Genomic DNA, 14,673 nt, shown 5'->3' on the forward strand with positions numbered 1-14,673 from the left:
CAAAGAGACAGGACCGGTACAATGTCGACGAGACCACTCAGCCCCCGCCTGGGACACGAACCCTGATACGCAGCACATCGATGCGGCAAGGCTTAACAATCATGTACCGCGTCTCCAGGGTGACATGACATGACACAACAGCCACCTGCCGCATTAAAAGCACCAACCCACGAAGGGTCGAGCGATGAAGCTCGTATGAGCCACGACTACGGACCCACGCTCAATGCGCACGCCTCTCAGCGCTTTCACAACCACAAAAAAGCTCGAGGGCTCTTGTCGAGGTTATAACCCCAGGGCGTCTCAAGGCACCGATTAGTTAGCAGGCCACAAGGCCTGTAATGCGCTAGCTGTCGAAGGCCCGAACGACCGAGGCCCAATCAAGCGGAGCAAGCCAGGCCAGACGCAAGGGCCAGGGTCAGCCATGACCTCTTCCTCCAGCCCTAGCCACACGATGTTTGCAAAGCACATGGCCTTTCCCCATTATGACCATCAGAAGAGATGGGGAGAGGTCACGTCCGGCCTAGTACTCCAACTCTGACAAAAGCGAGCACACCGCACTAACCCCGTAAGGACCGAGGGGACAATAGTCACCTCATCCCCGGTCAGACACCAACCATGTGCCACGCTGCATGGACAAGACGACACCGTCTCAAAGCGATGATAACGGGTACGAAGACCACCGACCAGACATGGCCCAGTGATATGGATATACGATCCCACCCACTACGGGCTGGGATCCGCGATGAAGGCCATGACATCGAAGCCATCCAGACTGGCAGCGAGTCCCGACCTCGACAACCAGGGTCATGGTCCTCAGTTCCTCAAGACAAGACTGTCAACGGTGACCTGAGGCGGCCACCGACTCCCGTACGACACCCCGGGAGACAAGACGGTGATGACGAAGGACACAACAGAGACCATGCCGCACAGGACTGCTGGCGAACCATCACCATGCCCACAGTACCGCCATGGCTGCCATAGTAACACTACGTCACACCCTATTGTAGCACGGCCACAAGACAATGACGATAGCCACGACCGAACGAGCACCAAAAGACGGCGTAGCTTGCAAGCCAAGTTAGCTAGGACCTCCCTCAGGCTCATGACCCTTCGGTCGGGAGAGCCTCCTCTTTTATGAGCCCTGGCCCCGAACTCTATATAAGGACCGTCAGGGCAACACGAATTCACATCCTCTACCATTCCATTCATTCACCACTGTAGTATGGCTCCTAGAGCTTTTAAGGCAGCCCTTCGCCTAGCATAGGACCTTCCACCATTCTTGCACCCTCATTGTAAGAACTTTAGAGCATTCAAGCGAGGAACACGTACTCGATCATCTCTGAGACTAAACGTAGGGCTCCGGCCTGAACCAATATAAATCCTCGTATCTATTGGATGCTATCATCGTCTTCCTAGAGCAGCGCAACAATCGTATGAGTTTACTAGTCCGGTTTACAAAACACCAACAAAAAGACTTTCTAAAATCCTAATATGACTTACATGAAGAATGGCGTAGCTTGTTTTTAGATGGCTCAGATCTGTTTCATGTATTGTGGTTAGGATATTTCTCAAAGGCTATTAATTCTGCAGTTCCCTTGAATATGCAATTAGATTTGTAGATTTCTTAATATGTCGTCTAAGCCATAAGTCACGTGCATGGGCAAAAATACATATCCTGATATATATCTAGTCTATATCTATATTTATATAATCTATATATAATATTAAACCTATTTTTTTGTCCATCTCCCTCTAACTACCCGGATAATAGAGTTCCGTTCAGACTTATATGACCCATGCACGTACGAGTTTGAATAGTTCACGTCTAGCGCAATACGGAGTCAAATTCCACGATGTATTGGCCAAGACCATATTTTTCATCCATCGATCCTATATTTTTTTCTCCTGCTACTATTGTGGCCTAGGAAGACGGCTAAGGCCCGCTCTACATGTTGAATGGGCTACATCTGCAAATAACTCTCTTGCGTTTTCGTCCTCACTACACGCAAAAAGAGTAATCACTAGAGTTATTCAGTTCCCATCCCAAGTTTTTAACTTGGTTCAGCTCTTCTTCAACCTCCGGTGTGGTACTAAAGTTCGGTCGCTACAGCATGGTGCCACGGTACCACACAAACTCGGCCCAGCCCACAGCCTGCCGATGCTTCAGCATTGGGTCTCATTCGACTGGGTCTCACACAACTCATGAGCGATCTTTTTCTCCCACGATTAATGTTTCGTGTCCGGCTCAATTTTCTTAGATTTCCTATATAGGTTGCTGGGCGATGCGTTTCTTTTTTTCTTTCTGTTCTTTATCCATATATAAGCCCCATAGTTTGTTTTCAATATATTTTCTCTCTCTCTCCAGTTTTTTTCCTGTATGTCCCGTTTCCTTTTTGGGGCGTTCCTGTTTTCTTTTTTTTCTACGCTCAGTCCGATCTAGTATCGGTTTATTCTTTTTTCCTTATAAAAACGTGAAAAATCTCTACCTCTCTATCTATCTATATATCGATCTCTCTATCTACTTCTAATATCTACAAATAATATATATAATAATAATACTAATAACAATAATAATAGTGGTTATTATTAAAAGACAAAGAGTTTCTTCCAAACCGTTTTTTATATTATCAAAATACATAAGTGCAGCTTTAATTCTCGTGTCACATTTGTGATTTGGATTCATGACCCGGACTGGCGTCCACTCACAATCCAAAATCCAATTAAAAAAATATTGGACCCGTTGCAACTTACGGACACGTTTTGCTAGTAATTAATAAATGTGAAACCCTTCTGATCCACGCTTCTTACTTTCTCCACACGTGAACTCCGAACGCCCTTGGCCCTGTTACAACTCTTAAGCAACGTGTCAACTCTTAAGTAAGGTGGACCTCGCGATGATGGGACTTGTGCAGATGGTTGGATCCAATCTCTTTTCTGGTAGCTCAATGATCTTAGAAGGTCTTTCAGTCTGTTCTATCCCTGTTAGTTGGTTTTTGGTTATGTCGTATGGGCTAGTGTCAGCAAGTGAGTTTGGCTTGGTGATGAAACCTTTCTCTTTCTGGTCAAATTTCCTCTTGCGCCGGTGGTTAAGCGCAGTATGTTGGCTAGCAGCCTGTTCGTTTGACTGTGGCTTGTCGTAAACGATCGTAAATTTTCAGTTGAAATAGTATTTTTCTCTCATACAAACCAGTCAACAGTATTTCTTCACGAACCAGCAACGATATGAACCAGACAACCGAACAGGCTCTAGGTAGCTCATCCTCTTACGCTGGTGGTCAAGCGTATCCTCTGGGTCTGTTTCATCTTGTTCCTGCTTCTTAAACATCCTAAAATGCTTGTATTTTCGTTCTATGAATGGGAATGGGGATCCCCCGAATCTAAAAAAATTACCAATAACATATATAATTTGGCCGATCATGACATATTCCGTAGCCAAATTACACCATCAACACATGGACGCCGTGCGCTCCATCCTCTGCGGACCCAAGGTCGCCTTCTACGGCGCCATCCAGTACGCCAACCTCGCCGGCGTCGCCATCGGCTACTCCATCAGCATGCAGGCCATCAGCAGGGCCGGGTGCTTCCACAAGCGAGGCCATGGCGATCAGATTTGGTGGTTCTCCATACTCGCCGCCGTCGTCACGTCATTCACCTATTCTTCTATCGGCCTCTCCCTTGGCATCGCACAGACTATCTGTAAGTTATTAATTCTTCAACCAGATTTGCTGTGATTACGATTGATGGATTTTTATTGCTGACGACGGGCGCACACAAACACACACACAAAAAAAAAATCAGGCATGTGCATTGGTCGCTCGCGGGACGCAGCCATCGAATTGCATCCTCCGCACGAGCTGGCGATTTCTCGGTACTACGAGTAGTAAATTACAAGTATTTCCTTTCGCGACTACAATCTCTGTTCGGTTTTGCCCAATGGCAGCCGCTGCCGCACGAATGTGATTGGTCTCGGTTCATGGGCTCTGCACTCATCAACACAGACGGTAAGCATCATATGCTAAAATTACTAGCTAATTAGTTTCACTTATCCTATATTTCAGGTAATTTCAGGCAAGACTCTTATACAACCAACTAGTATAAGTAAATTGTTACTTTTGTGATACATTATTTGTCTTTATATCATAATATATCAATTTTTTTTGTTTTTGTTTGACTATAGAAATAATTGTAAATTAATAAAGGGGATATTCAAAGTTGTACAAATTACCGAGGAATTAAGTTGATGAGCCATACTATGAAGCTATGGGAGAGAGTTATCGAGCATCGCTTGAGAGCAATAACGCGGGTCTCTATGAACCAATTTGGTTTCATGCCCGGAAGGTCAACCATGAAAGCCATTTTCTTAATAAGACAAGTTATGGAGCGGTATAGGGAGAAGAAGAAGGACCTACACATGGTTTTTATTGACTTGGAGAAGGCTTATGATAAAATACCAAGGAATGTTATGTGGTGGGCGTTGGACAAACAAAAAGTCCCAACGAAGTACGTCGGGCTCATTAAGGACATGTACAGCAATGTTGTGACTAGAGTTCGAACAAGTGATGGAGACACGGATGACTTCCCGATTAGGATAGGACTACATCAAGGGTCATCTTTGAACCCTTATTTGTTTGCTTTAGTGATGGATGAGGTCACAAGGGACATACAAGGGGACATCCCTTGGTGTATGCTTTTCGCGGACGATGTAGTGCTAGTTGATGAAAGCCGGACAGGAGTGAATCAGAAACTAGAGTTATGGCGGGAGACTTTGGAGTCCAAAGGTTTTAGACTTAGTAGAACTAAAACTGAGTATATGAGATGTGACTTCGGCACTACTACTCGGGAGGAGGAAGATGTTAGTTTGGAAGGTCAAGTAGTGCCTAGGAAGGATACCTTTCGATATTTATGATCAATGCTATAGAGGGACGGGGATATTGATGAAGATGTTAGCCATAGAATCAAAGCAGGGTGGATGAAGTGGCGGCAAACGTCTGGTGTCCTATGTGACAAAAGAGTACCACAGAAGCTAAAAGGCAAGTTTTATAGGACGGCGATTAGACCTGCTATGTTGTATGGTGCAGAATGTTGGCCTACGAAAAGACGACATATTCAACAGCCAAGTGTCGCGGAAATGCGTATGTTGCGTTGGATTTGCGGTCATACAAGAAGGGATCGAGTTCGGAACGATGATATACGTGAGAGATTAGGGGTAGCGCCAATTGAAGAAAAGCTTGTCCAACACCGGTTGAGATGGTTTGGACATGTGCAACGGAGACCTCCAGATGCACCGGTGCGTAGTGGAATCCTAAGTCAGGATAGTAACGTGAAGAGAGGTAGAGGAAGACCGAAGTTGACTTGGGTAGAGGCAATAAAAGGAGACTTGAAATGATGGAATATACCCAAAGACTTAGCCTTAGATATGAGTGCTTGGAAGACAGCTATTCACGTGCCTGAACCTTGATTGCTTCTATTGGGTTTCAACTCTAGCCTACCCCAACTTGTTTGGGACTTAAAGGCTTTGTTGTTGTTGTTGTTGATAGAAATAATTGTAAATTGTTAATTGTCTTTATGACAATACATATCAGATTTTGTCGGGTTCATGATTTGTCTAAAAGAGTTTTTTATTCTCCAAACCGAAAATTGAAGATTATGTCTACATAAATTGTGACGAATTAAACCTGCAATTTTAGTATAGAATATATGCAATAACCGTCACCTAAAACAAAAGCTAAAATACAGTTTTGCACAGAGTACTGTTCTATTATAATTTCTCGGGAAATATAATTCACGTTAAAGCTAATGAAATTTGACCTGAGCACAGAAGGCTCCCATCTGCTTGAGTTGGGTTTATTTCGGTTGCTGAAACTAATTAAAAAACATAAACTTTATTTATCCTCCTATACTGTAGTTAGTATGTCTAGTTCATATTTTAAATTTTGCTCAATGAGAACACGTATGTTGCGGACATAAAGTTTGGTAGCTAGACCTTTTGGCCATTGAGATGGTGGTCGTTGCTTCGTTCATGAATTACCTATGCAATTATCTGCCTAGTTCTAGTTCTAGTACAGCACACAACAGTTTGTAGCGAGCCTGGTCGATCCTTGTGAAATGTTCCAACTTCAAAGTATGAAACCGTGCAAAGTTAAGACTTAAACTGCTGACTAGACATGGGCAATTTTTGTTATGCCCATGCCGAGCTTTGGGTTAATTGAAGGTCCAAATAATTTTTGTTCTTTATCAATTTTTGGATTAAAGTTAAAACAGAGAATATTTTTTGCTATTTATCAATTTTATCTTTTTGTGTGTTTTGTTATTTTTCCTATTTTGATATGTTTGGTTAATTTAAGGTCCAAATAATTCTGTTATTTTACAATCCATAAAATAGTTTTGGATTTTGTCACTTTGATTATTTTTATCTACATATGTTTTTTCCAACACATATTCTTAAATTTCGCTGTATATACCATGCTAGGGTGAAAATGTTCTTTCCCACTTGTGATTTTTTTGCTTTTGTTTCCTTTCCCTTTCTTATTCCTAATTGTATGCATGAAATGAACTACGATTCAGGTGAAATTCTTCTCTCGCACACACTTATACTGGATTTATACTATATGATCATTTTGTTGTAATTCCCGGGTGGAATTGGTGTCACTAAAGATTCATTTTAGAATTGGTGTAATCCTTAGGTAGTTACTAACAATTTTAGAATTGGTTGATGTTGCGGTCTAGTTTGAGCTGCCTCAATGGTTTTCTTTTCCTTTTTTTTTCTCTGTTTTTTTTTTGGTTTGTCTGATCTTTACCCAATACTCTAATGGTAGTAGTATTTTGAGTGACCAGATGGTTCAAATTACACTGCTGTTTTATTTCCTGATTTGTGTTATTTGTCTATATTCATTACTTGGGTGACCTTTGATTATAAATCACTTGATTTGCTACCAACTACATGTTTGTGTGATATCTGTTGTCAAATCATTCAGGTATCTGAATGGTTCAGATCACTCAAGTTATGTATAGACAGATTTTTTTTTATATTAGAATAATTAATTGACGTCCTTCTCTTGTAGCGAGTTATGCTATCTGTGCGGCCGTTACGTGCATGGAAGCTCAGTACAAACGACTAAATGAGAACAATCATGGGGCGAACTCATGCGTTTTGAAGGCGACGGCCGAGGCTGTAGAATCTCTCGAGGAATACTTGTGCGAGAAGGGAGGAGCCTGGAAACCTATTGACGGGGCACTAACTGAGGATGTCCTGGAGGTGATCCGTTCGTGGGAGCACAGCAGGGGTTGTCAACTGTCAACGACGACAATACATCTATGAGGCTCAAAAGCTATGAGACCATCAAGGCCGGCGAGCTGAGCCCCATGAAAATAACCTCTATGCTCCACAAAAAGCGCCCGTTGGTTGGTGTGCTGTACGCAGATGACGAAGCCTACTACAGCAGCAAAGTGTACCGAGGAGACTGCAGGGGTTTTGAGTTTTGACGCCAACCATGTTGTCGTCTGCACTGGTTACCACTACGTCGATGACGAGCTCTTCATAGTAATCATGGATAACGCGGCATGTGAAGGCCCTATCCGATATGTCCTGTACGAGGCATTCGAGGAGTTCCACGTCCTCACAGTCGACGCTAGCTAGCGAGAGCTGGAGGTATGCATGCTTGACACACACTCGGAAGAAGTCGAGCACGATATTTTTGATTCGTGGTTCATGATGTGAAGTCGGTGAATTACTCAAGATCTCTTGTATATGTACTTTTGAATTCTGATCGATCGAAGCTGAGCTAGGAGTAGCAATTCATGTGTTCCAGCATGTGGTCTTCCCCTTGTGGGGTGTTTGACTTTGAGAAATCACATTAGGTGATTCATCTTCTCATTTCCCACCTTTCGTTTGATTTGTTAAGTAGAATGGACTAATATATCAATTATCAACTACCATGGCATCCCATACAAACTAGTAATAATTAGTACAAGCATTGTTAGGAACAAAATCATTCCATTGAATTTCATAAGATTTATTAATAAAAATCTTTAGAAAACAGACCCCTCTGATTAACAAAGGTGAGCATTTTTAGGTGTCGCCTCTGTATATGCTCAAGCAAGCGACAATTCACTGTGTGACCCTAAAAAATATGGTCATCCCATGTATAGCATGAAAAAGTTCATTGCAATTCCCTTGTGGGCTGTTTGACTTGAGAAATTATTAGGCAATTCATCTTGTCATTTCTCATATTTTTATCCAATTTGTGAAGTAGAATGATTAATCTACTACCACCTCATCCAACACGAACTAATAATTAGTAGAAGCATATTAGGAACTAAATCAGTCCATCAATTTTCATAAGATTCACTACTAAAAAGATAAGGAAACATGCCCCTGATTAGCAAAAGGCAGACATTTTTAGGAGTTGCCTCTATAAAAGTAAGATGGGTCTTAGGCAAATGCCCTCTCGGTACATTGGGCCTCGGGTACTGTCACTGCATGAAGAAAAGCCAGACCACGACGGGATCGACCGAGCCTACTAAGGAAGAGGCCCAAACCAGATGGGATACATCAACTACATTGAAGACAAGCTATCGACTAGATATACTTAGAATCCAAGCATATCGACCTATCAAGTTGATCCACTTAGATCAGATAGGATTCCCTTGAAACAAATTAGGAAACCATAGATCTAAGTTAATCGGCATCCCATCTGTAACCCTACCCTGGGGCTAGATAGGCGGCAACTCATTCGACATCTTAGCATCCCATAGCTTAGAACCTTGACAGATTCTCCTCTCACAGATACCCAACTTTTATCAAATTTGATGGAGATACCTGACATTGATCAGATTTGGCTCTCGGTTTAGTCCTACATGTTTTTGTTGTCATAAAAAATAGAGGGGAAAATTCAGCGCCAAATATTTGTCAATCCTTAGTAGGGCTTATTTATGATTTCACGACGGATAGACGGTCTTTCCAAAAAAGTGAAACAAGGGGTTTTTTTTCTTGCATATTGGTCACTTTTACTTTTTTCATTATTATACGCAATGATACCCTTAGCTTCACAATGACAAGCCATTTTCTCATTGCTTTGGAGTACATGATAGCTGTATTTCAAATACATGGGCTCAAATACCCAACGTTTATGAAATTTGATGGAGATACCCGATTGTTGATGCTGATTAGGATCCGGATCACACACCAGCAAGGGCTAACACGTCCACAGTTGACAAATGACCTTGATCGCAGCAAGAATGCAGCGGATCGACAAAATAGATTTAGAGACTGTTTAGGCTGATGTTGAGCCCGTTCTTCACCTGGTAGGCTCCCGAACACCTCCTAGGAAAACCCATCAGGGAGGAGCACGTGGAGGTTGTCCTAGGGTCGATAAGACCACCTAGAATGCCACCAAATCTTGCCAGGAGACGTGACAAATAGCAAGGTACTGAGAAAGTACGGCAAAAAGGGATGTGTTGTGTTTTAACGATTGGAAGTTAGGATCCTCAATTAGCCGTGATCCTCTCATATATACAAAGGCAGTGGTCTTATTCTGGTAGGAAACAATCCCAAAGCGCGTTCTCCAATTTTTTCACATCGAAAATAGGTCTAAAACCGATTTGGAAACCAAATCAACTAGGAATCAGCGGTCGCCTTAGTCGACTAAGCCGGTTTCCACGGTCCCTGGCACTGTGGCCTGGATTGCATAGGGAGAAGTCGGCCGCTTAGCTGACCGGCTAAGCCGACTTGGGCAAGGGAGCCAGCCCAGCCGGCTTGGCGAGCCGGCCTGTGTCGAGCCAGGCCGACCAGCTAAGATATCTTCATTCTTTGCTTGTTTCTTTCATTATTTGGGCGCCAAATAATTTGCAACACTTCCTTGATGCTAATAACTGGTTGGCATTGCCCATATTCCATGTTGGTACATTTTGGATATCAACGTATGCCCCCTGTTTTTAATTGAATGAAGTATGAACCTGAAAACATAAATGATGAGACTGTGCCAAGGAAACCAAAATTCACTAGTAGTCCTAAGCTTCCATTCAAGGTGAAAGCTAAACTTGATTTGAAATCCAATTGGTTTTCACCTCCAAGACTACTACTTAGTTTATATGATTATATATTCAAACACCTTACTGTCATGGAAGAAGAAAATCATGATGTTATCAAAAACCTACAAGTCAATGGCCTAGCACAATTCTTTGGATCCGAAGAGTCAGAGTCGAGGACAACTCCTTTTCAAGAGGAGGAAGATGATGAGGGCATGCCACTGGTTACTTAAGTTATAAATAAGCAAGTGTATGAAGGGACAATTACGCATAGTCATGCAAAACTACTCCAAAAAGAGGTGAACTCACCCCTAGCTGAAATTAACTTCAATGTACATGAGAATATTATACTACCTAAGTGTTCTACTTTGATTGTACTTAGGTACACACATAAAGAGGAGGATGCTACTCTACATGAGGGAGAACTACAAAAATCAGACCATGAGGATCGGACCAGCACAGTGAAAATTAGACCATGAGTTCGGACCAGCCTAGTGAAAAACAGACACCAGTTCGGACCAGCACAGTAAAAAACGGACTTGCTGAAAGAAACATTCATAACTCTTGATTTCCTAAATCTTTGGAGGTCCATGAGGACATTGTGGAAAGCTTATCAAGTCTAATTTCCAATGGCGTAAGTTCCAAGTATTTTGGACGTTACAATATTGAGATATGAGCAGATTAGTTAAGACTACTCAAAATGTCAACAGTCTTCCAGGACAAAATGTTTGTACAATTTCTCATGCAAAACGGTACCATTCTACAACGTTTTGTGATGCATGTTGTGCATGGCCGAAAAGCTTATTGAGTCTACTTTCACACCCAAAAAATGGTTCATCATTTCGACTTCCCAAAGAGTTATGGCCAGATTAGTGGAGACTGTTTAGGAGACCAATAGTCACGCGAGACCACTTTGGGAATCCATCTCGTGATGGCCTTTCACATAGCCTATCTTCAGAAACTTTATTTTATTTTCACACCTAACTAGGAGGGTTGTTCCTAGTATAAATATCCCTTGCCTCTAAGCAATTAAGAACCTTTTGTTGAATTGGTAAACCGCATGATATTGCAATGGAGCTGCTGAGTGTCTTACTCAAACCTTTGTTATTCCTTGTTCTTTTTGGACTTGTGAAGAGATTTCTCTATGATTCCCTAGTTCGTGCTCTACGGTTTCCAGTGTGACTGCACATTTTTGTGTGGATTAGTTTAGGATTGTGGTTCTGCGGTCGTTCAAAGATTGAGTCGAAGTCTTCACAGTTTCGGTGCCTCTCTCCCCATCGCTTGGTCGCATCCCACCTTTGTCAGGTATAAAACTAGTTATCCCGCTGCTCGTAGCAAGTTATCTTTGATTCTTCGACCTACTGTCGTGTAGATTGGCCCACCCTTAAGAAGGTTTATTATCAATAAACAAAGCACTAAACAATAACGATACCCAACTCATCGGTTGTCTAGCATCTACGAGCGATGTATACATCGACCATATTTATTCTAAGGGCAATTATTTGGAGAGCACTTTAGACTTCTTGCCAATCACTTGGGAAATACTTCTTGCCATGTATATGCCGCCATAGCACTAGTAGAGAAACGACCATCCATTTTCGGCTTTAGTCTCAGCCAGAGTTAGGCCCAAGACTAATGGGAGAATTAGTCTTGATTGGAGCCACCAACCAGACCTAAAATCCTCAGCCCAACAGGTAGGCCGACAGGCTTTTGCAGGAGGGGACTTTAGTCCCAGTTGATGGCCTCAGACCTCGCACAATGCTTCTTAAACCATCATGCCTAAAAGTCACTTGTGACTAAGTAGTTGATATATTCCTTTTGTAATACGTATTTGAGACCTTAAACGAATTTAAATTAAAATACTTTAAATAGAAAAGTTTTAGATTTCTTCGAGCACTATAACTTTGTTATAGGAAGGCTCTCCATCTGAGTCATTTGAAAAATTCAAAAAAATTATAAATTTCAAAATCATTAATTTTAAAATAGAACTTTTGGACCTAAATAATTTAAAATTTAAAAATCATCAAAGTTACATATCTCTTTGAGTATTTTTAGTTTAGGTCGTTCCTCCATCCGAGGTACTTTGAAAAATTCAAAAAATAAATTTTAAATTCTGAATATTTTAAAAAATTATGGCATTAAATGAGTTCAAATAGAAAAAGTTATCGACTACAAAGATGTATATCTCCTACAACTTTAGTATAAAGTTTGGCTTCATAAGACTTGATTTGCAAAAGTTATGAATTTTACTATACTTATATATTTTTAGAGATGGGCCAAATTGTCACGGCCTCTAAAATGCCCTTTCATATGTGGTTGTGTGGTTATAGGGACGAACCAACTTAGAAGCCGCTTTTAAAGACAAATTTTTGATAGAACCGCCTCTATATAAAAGGAAGACACCTCTAAAAATTGATTCTATAGCAGCAAAAGCGAGAGGAGGAAGGGACAGTCTTTGTGCTACTGGGGCTAGGTTCGCCGCCCGTGTCACCCAGGTGGGATATGGGGCAGGGCTGGACGGTTAATTTGTCTAGATCGGCGCCACTAATTGGTGAACAATCACTCGATTCTAAATTAGCAAACAATATTTCGACAGCCCCATAGTTTTCTTTTTTATAAAAATGAATTCCCACCTCTTTCCCTATTTTGATAGTGTCGCGCACGCGTTCATTCTCTTTTCACTTGCTCTGCTGCACACGCTGGTTCTCCGACCCAGTGAATCAGCCATCCCACCAGTCCAATAACTTTTCTTTTTTGGAAAGTTAAAAAGTTATACTCACACATTTTACATATAACTTTTTGTGCAAAATTTATCACCATATTTTCTTAAAAAGTTGCAAAGTTATGCACATAATTTTTTATATAATATTTCGCAAAACATAACTTATCAACACAATTTCCTTTTTTTGGAAAAATCATTCCTGCATTTTTCTGTTTTGGAAAATTACAAAATTATACGTATAACTTGTACACATAATCTTAACATAACAACTTATCATCATAAGTTTTAACTTTCTTTTGGAAAAAAATGTTTCCATAACTTTTCATTGTTGAAAAAGTTACAAGTTATACAAATAAATTATGTGTATCACGTTTTATAGGACAACTTATACTCACAATTTATGTACTTAACTTTTTACGTGACAAATTATCATCATAATTTTCATCATAAGTTTTAAATTTCTTTTGGAGAAAAATATTTCGATAACATTTCATTGTTGGAAAAGTTACAAGTTATACAAATAGATTGTATGCATAGAATAACTTATCACAACCTATACTTACAACTTATGTACATAACTTTTTACATGACGAATTATCATCATGACTTCTCATTACAACTTTTGTAGATTTGTGATCATAAGATTCAATTAGATCAAAAGAAGAGAAAAAGTGAAAGAAGAGAGAAAAATGGTGAAAAAGAAAAAATATGGTGCTCTGTTTCATATTATATGTCTACAATAAAATAGATAGATTAATGTATAAATAAAATAAAAAGGTAAAGGAAAAAAGAGAAAATAAAAAAGAGAAAGAGGCGGCCTACACTCTGTGTAACAGGAAAGAGGCAACGAGCAACGTATGGCGCGGACGTGGAGTGGAGAATCTTCTCGTTCGCTGGATTCGAAACCAATGAATGACCGCGGGAATAGAATTGGATGTCTAGATAATTATTCATAGTTGTCACTTACAGATTGTCTAGTTAAAAGCTTGGTAGTTTTGGAGTGCGACAATGATTCCTTTAAAATGAAGGATCCATATATTGATCGAACCACACTGAATCTCGAAACTACTTTGTGTTAATATCATTTAGGATCTCTAGCAGTAGATCTAGAAGAGAAACGCTTGGATTCGTAATAACACATGCACATGTAAACCTAGAACACTACACCGAGAGGGAGATAGAGGAGAGGTGTTGGTGTTGAACCTGAGCCCTCAGAGGGAGTCGCGGTTGAGCTGGAGCCGGCTATCTCAGGTTCGGTGATGAAGGTCTGCGCACGGGCAGCGACGGGCGGAGTAGAGGCGGCACAGACGTCGATGCAGTGCAGACGGACGGCGTAGCAGTGGCGACGGCGAAGTTAGTGGAGCTTCCCATCGCTGGCTGCGCACCCTCTCAGATCGGTCTAGGGTTTGTCGGTGGGGTTTGCGGCTCACGGTGAACCTCGTACCTCGAGCCGCCGGCCCCCCACCTCTATATATAGCGCAGTGCGACAAGGGCCCACCAACCATGTAGGGTTGGACGCCCCGATCAGGGCGCGTGACCAAGGCCCAATAGGCCGTTGGGCTTATTGGCTGGGAGATCAATCTAACATTCTCCCCCTTGATCTCACTATTACTTTTATCTTTAAACTTTAAACTTCAATCCTTTTATCCTTACTCATTTCTTCACAGATGATGCATAGAGCATGTTTCATCGTCACGGTCAATCGCTGATAGATTTAACAGCTACAATGCACGTCTCTGATCTGAAATAGTTACTTTAACTTTTGGGCCCTTTATAGTCCAGGAATCATAGGCTTTCCCTTAAACCCATGCCGGCTACATATTCTCTAAACACGTTGGGTGGAAAGCCTTTTGTAAGCGGATCCACGAGCATCTTTTCGGTACTTATATGCTCAAGACTTATCATTTGATCCTGGACTTTATCCT

General features: G+C 41.4%; 1 protein-coding gene across 1 annotated transcript; it reads left to right on the forward strand.

Moving 5' to 3' along the window:
• The first annotated feature begins 3,452 nt into the window (after positions 1 to 3,452).
• On the forward strand, positions 3,453 to 3,731 carry LOC136507333 (amino acid permease 3-like). The gene has a single exon (XM_066502095.1). The coding sequence runs from the start codon at positions 3,453 to 3,455 to the stop codon at positions 3,729 to 3,731; it is 279 nt and encodes a 92-aa protein (XP_066358192.1).
• The last annotated feature ends 10,942 nt before the right edge of the window (positions 3,732 to 14,673 follow it).

The sequence above is a fragment of the Miscanthus floridulus genome, chromosome 15, assembly GCF_019320115.1.
Source record: "Miscanthus floridulus cultivar M001 chromosome 15, ASM1932011v1, whole genome shotgun sequence".
Lineage (NCBI taxonomy): Eukaryota > Viridiplantae > Streptophyta > Magnoliopsida > Poales > Poaceae > Miscanthus > Miscanthus floridulus.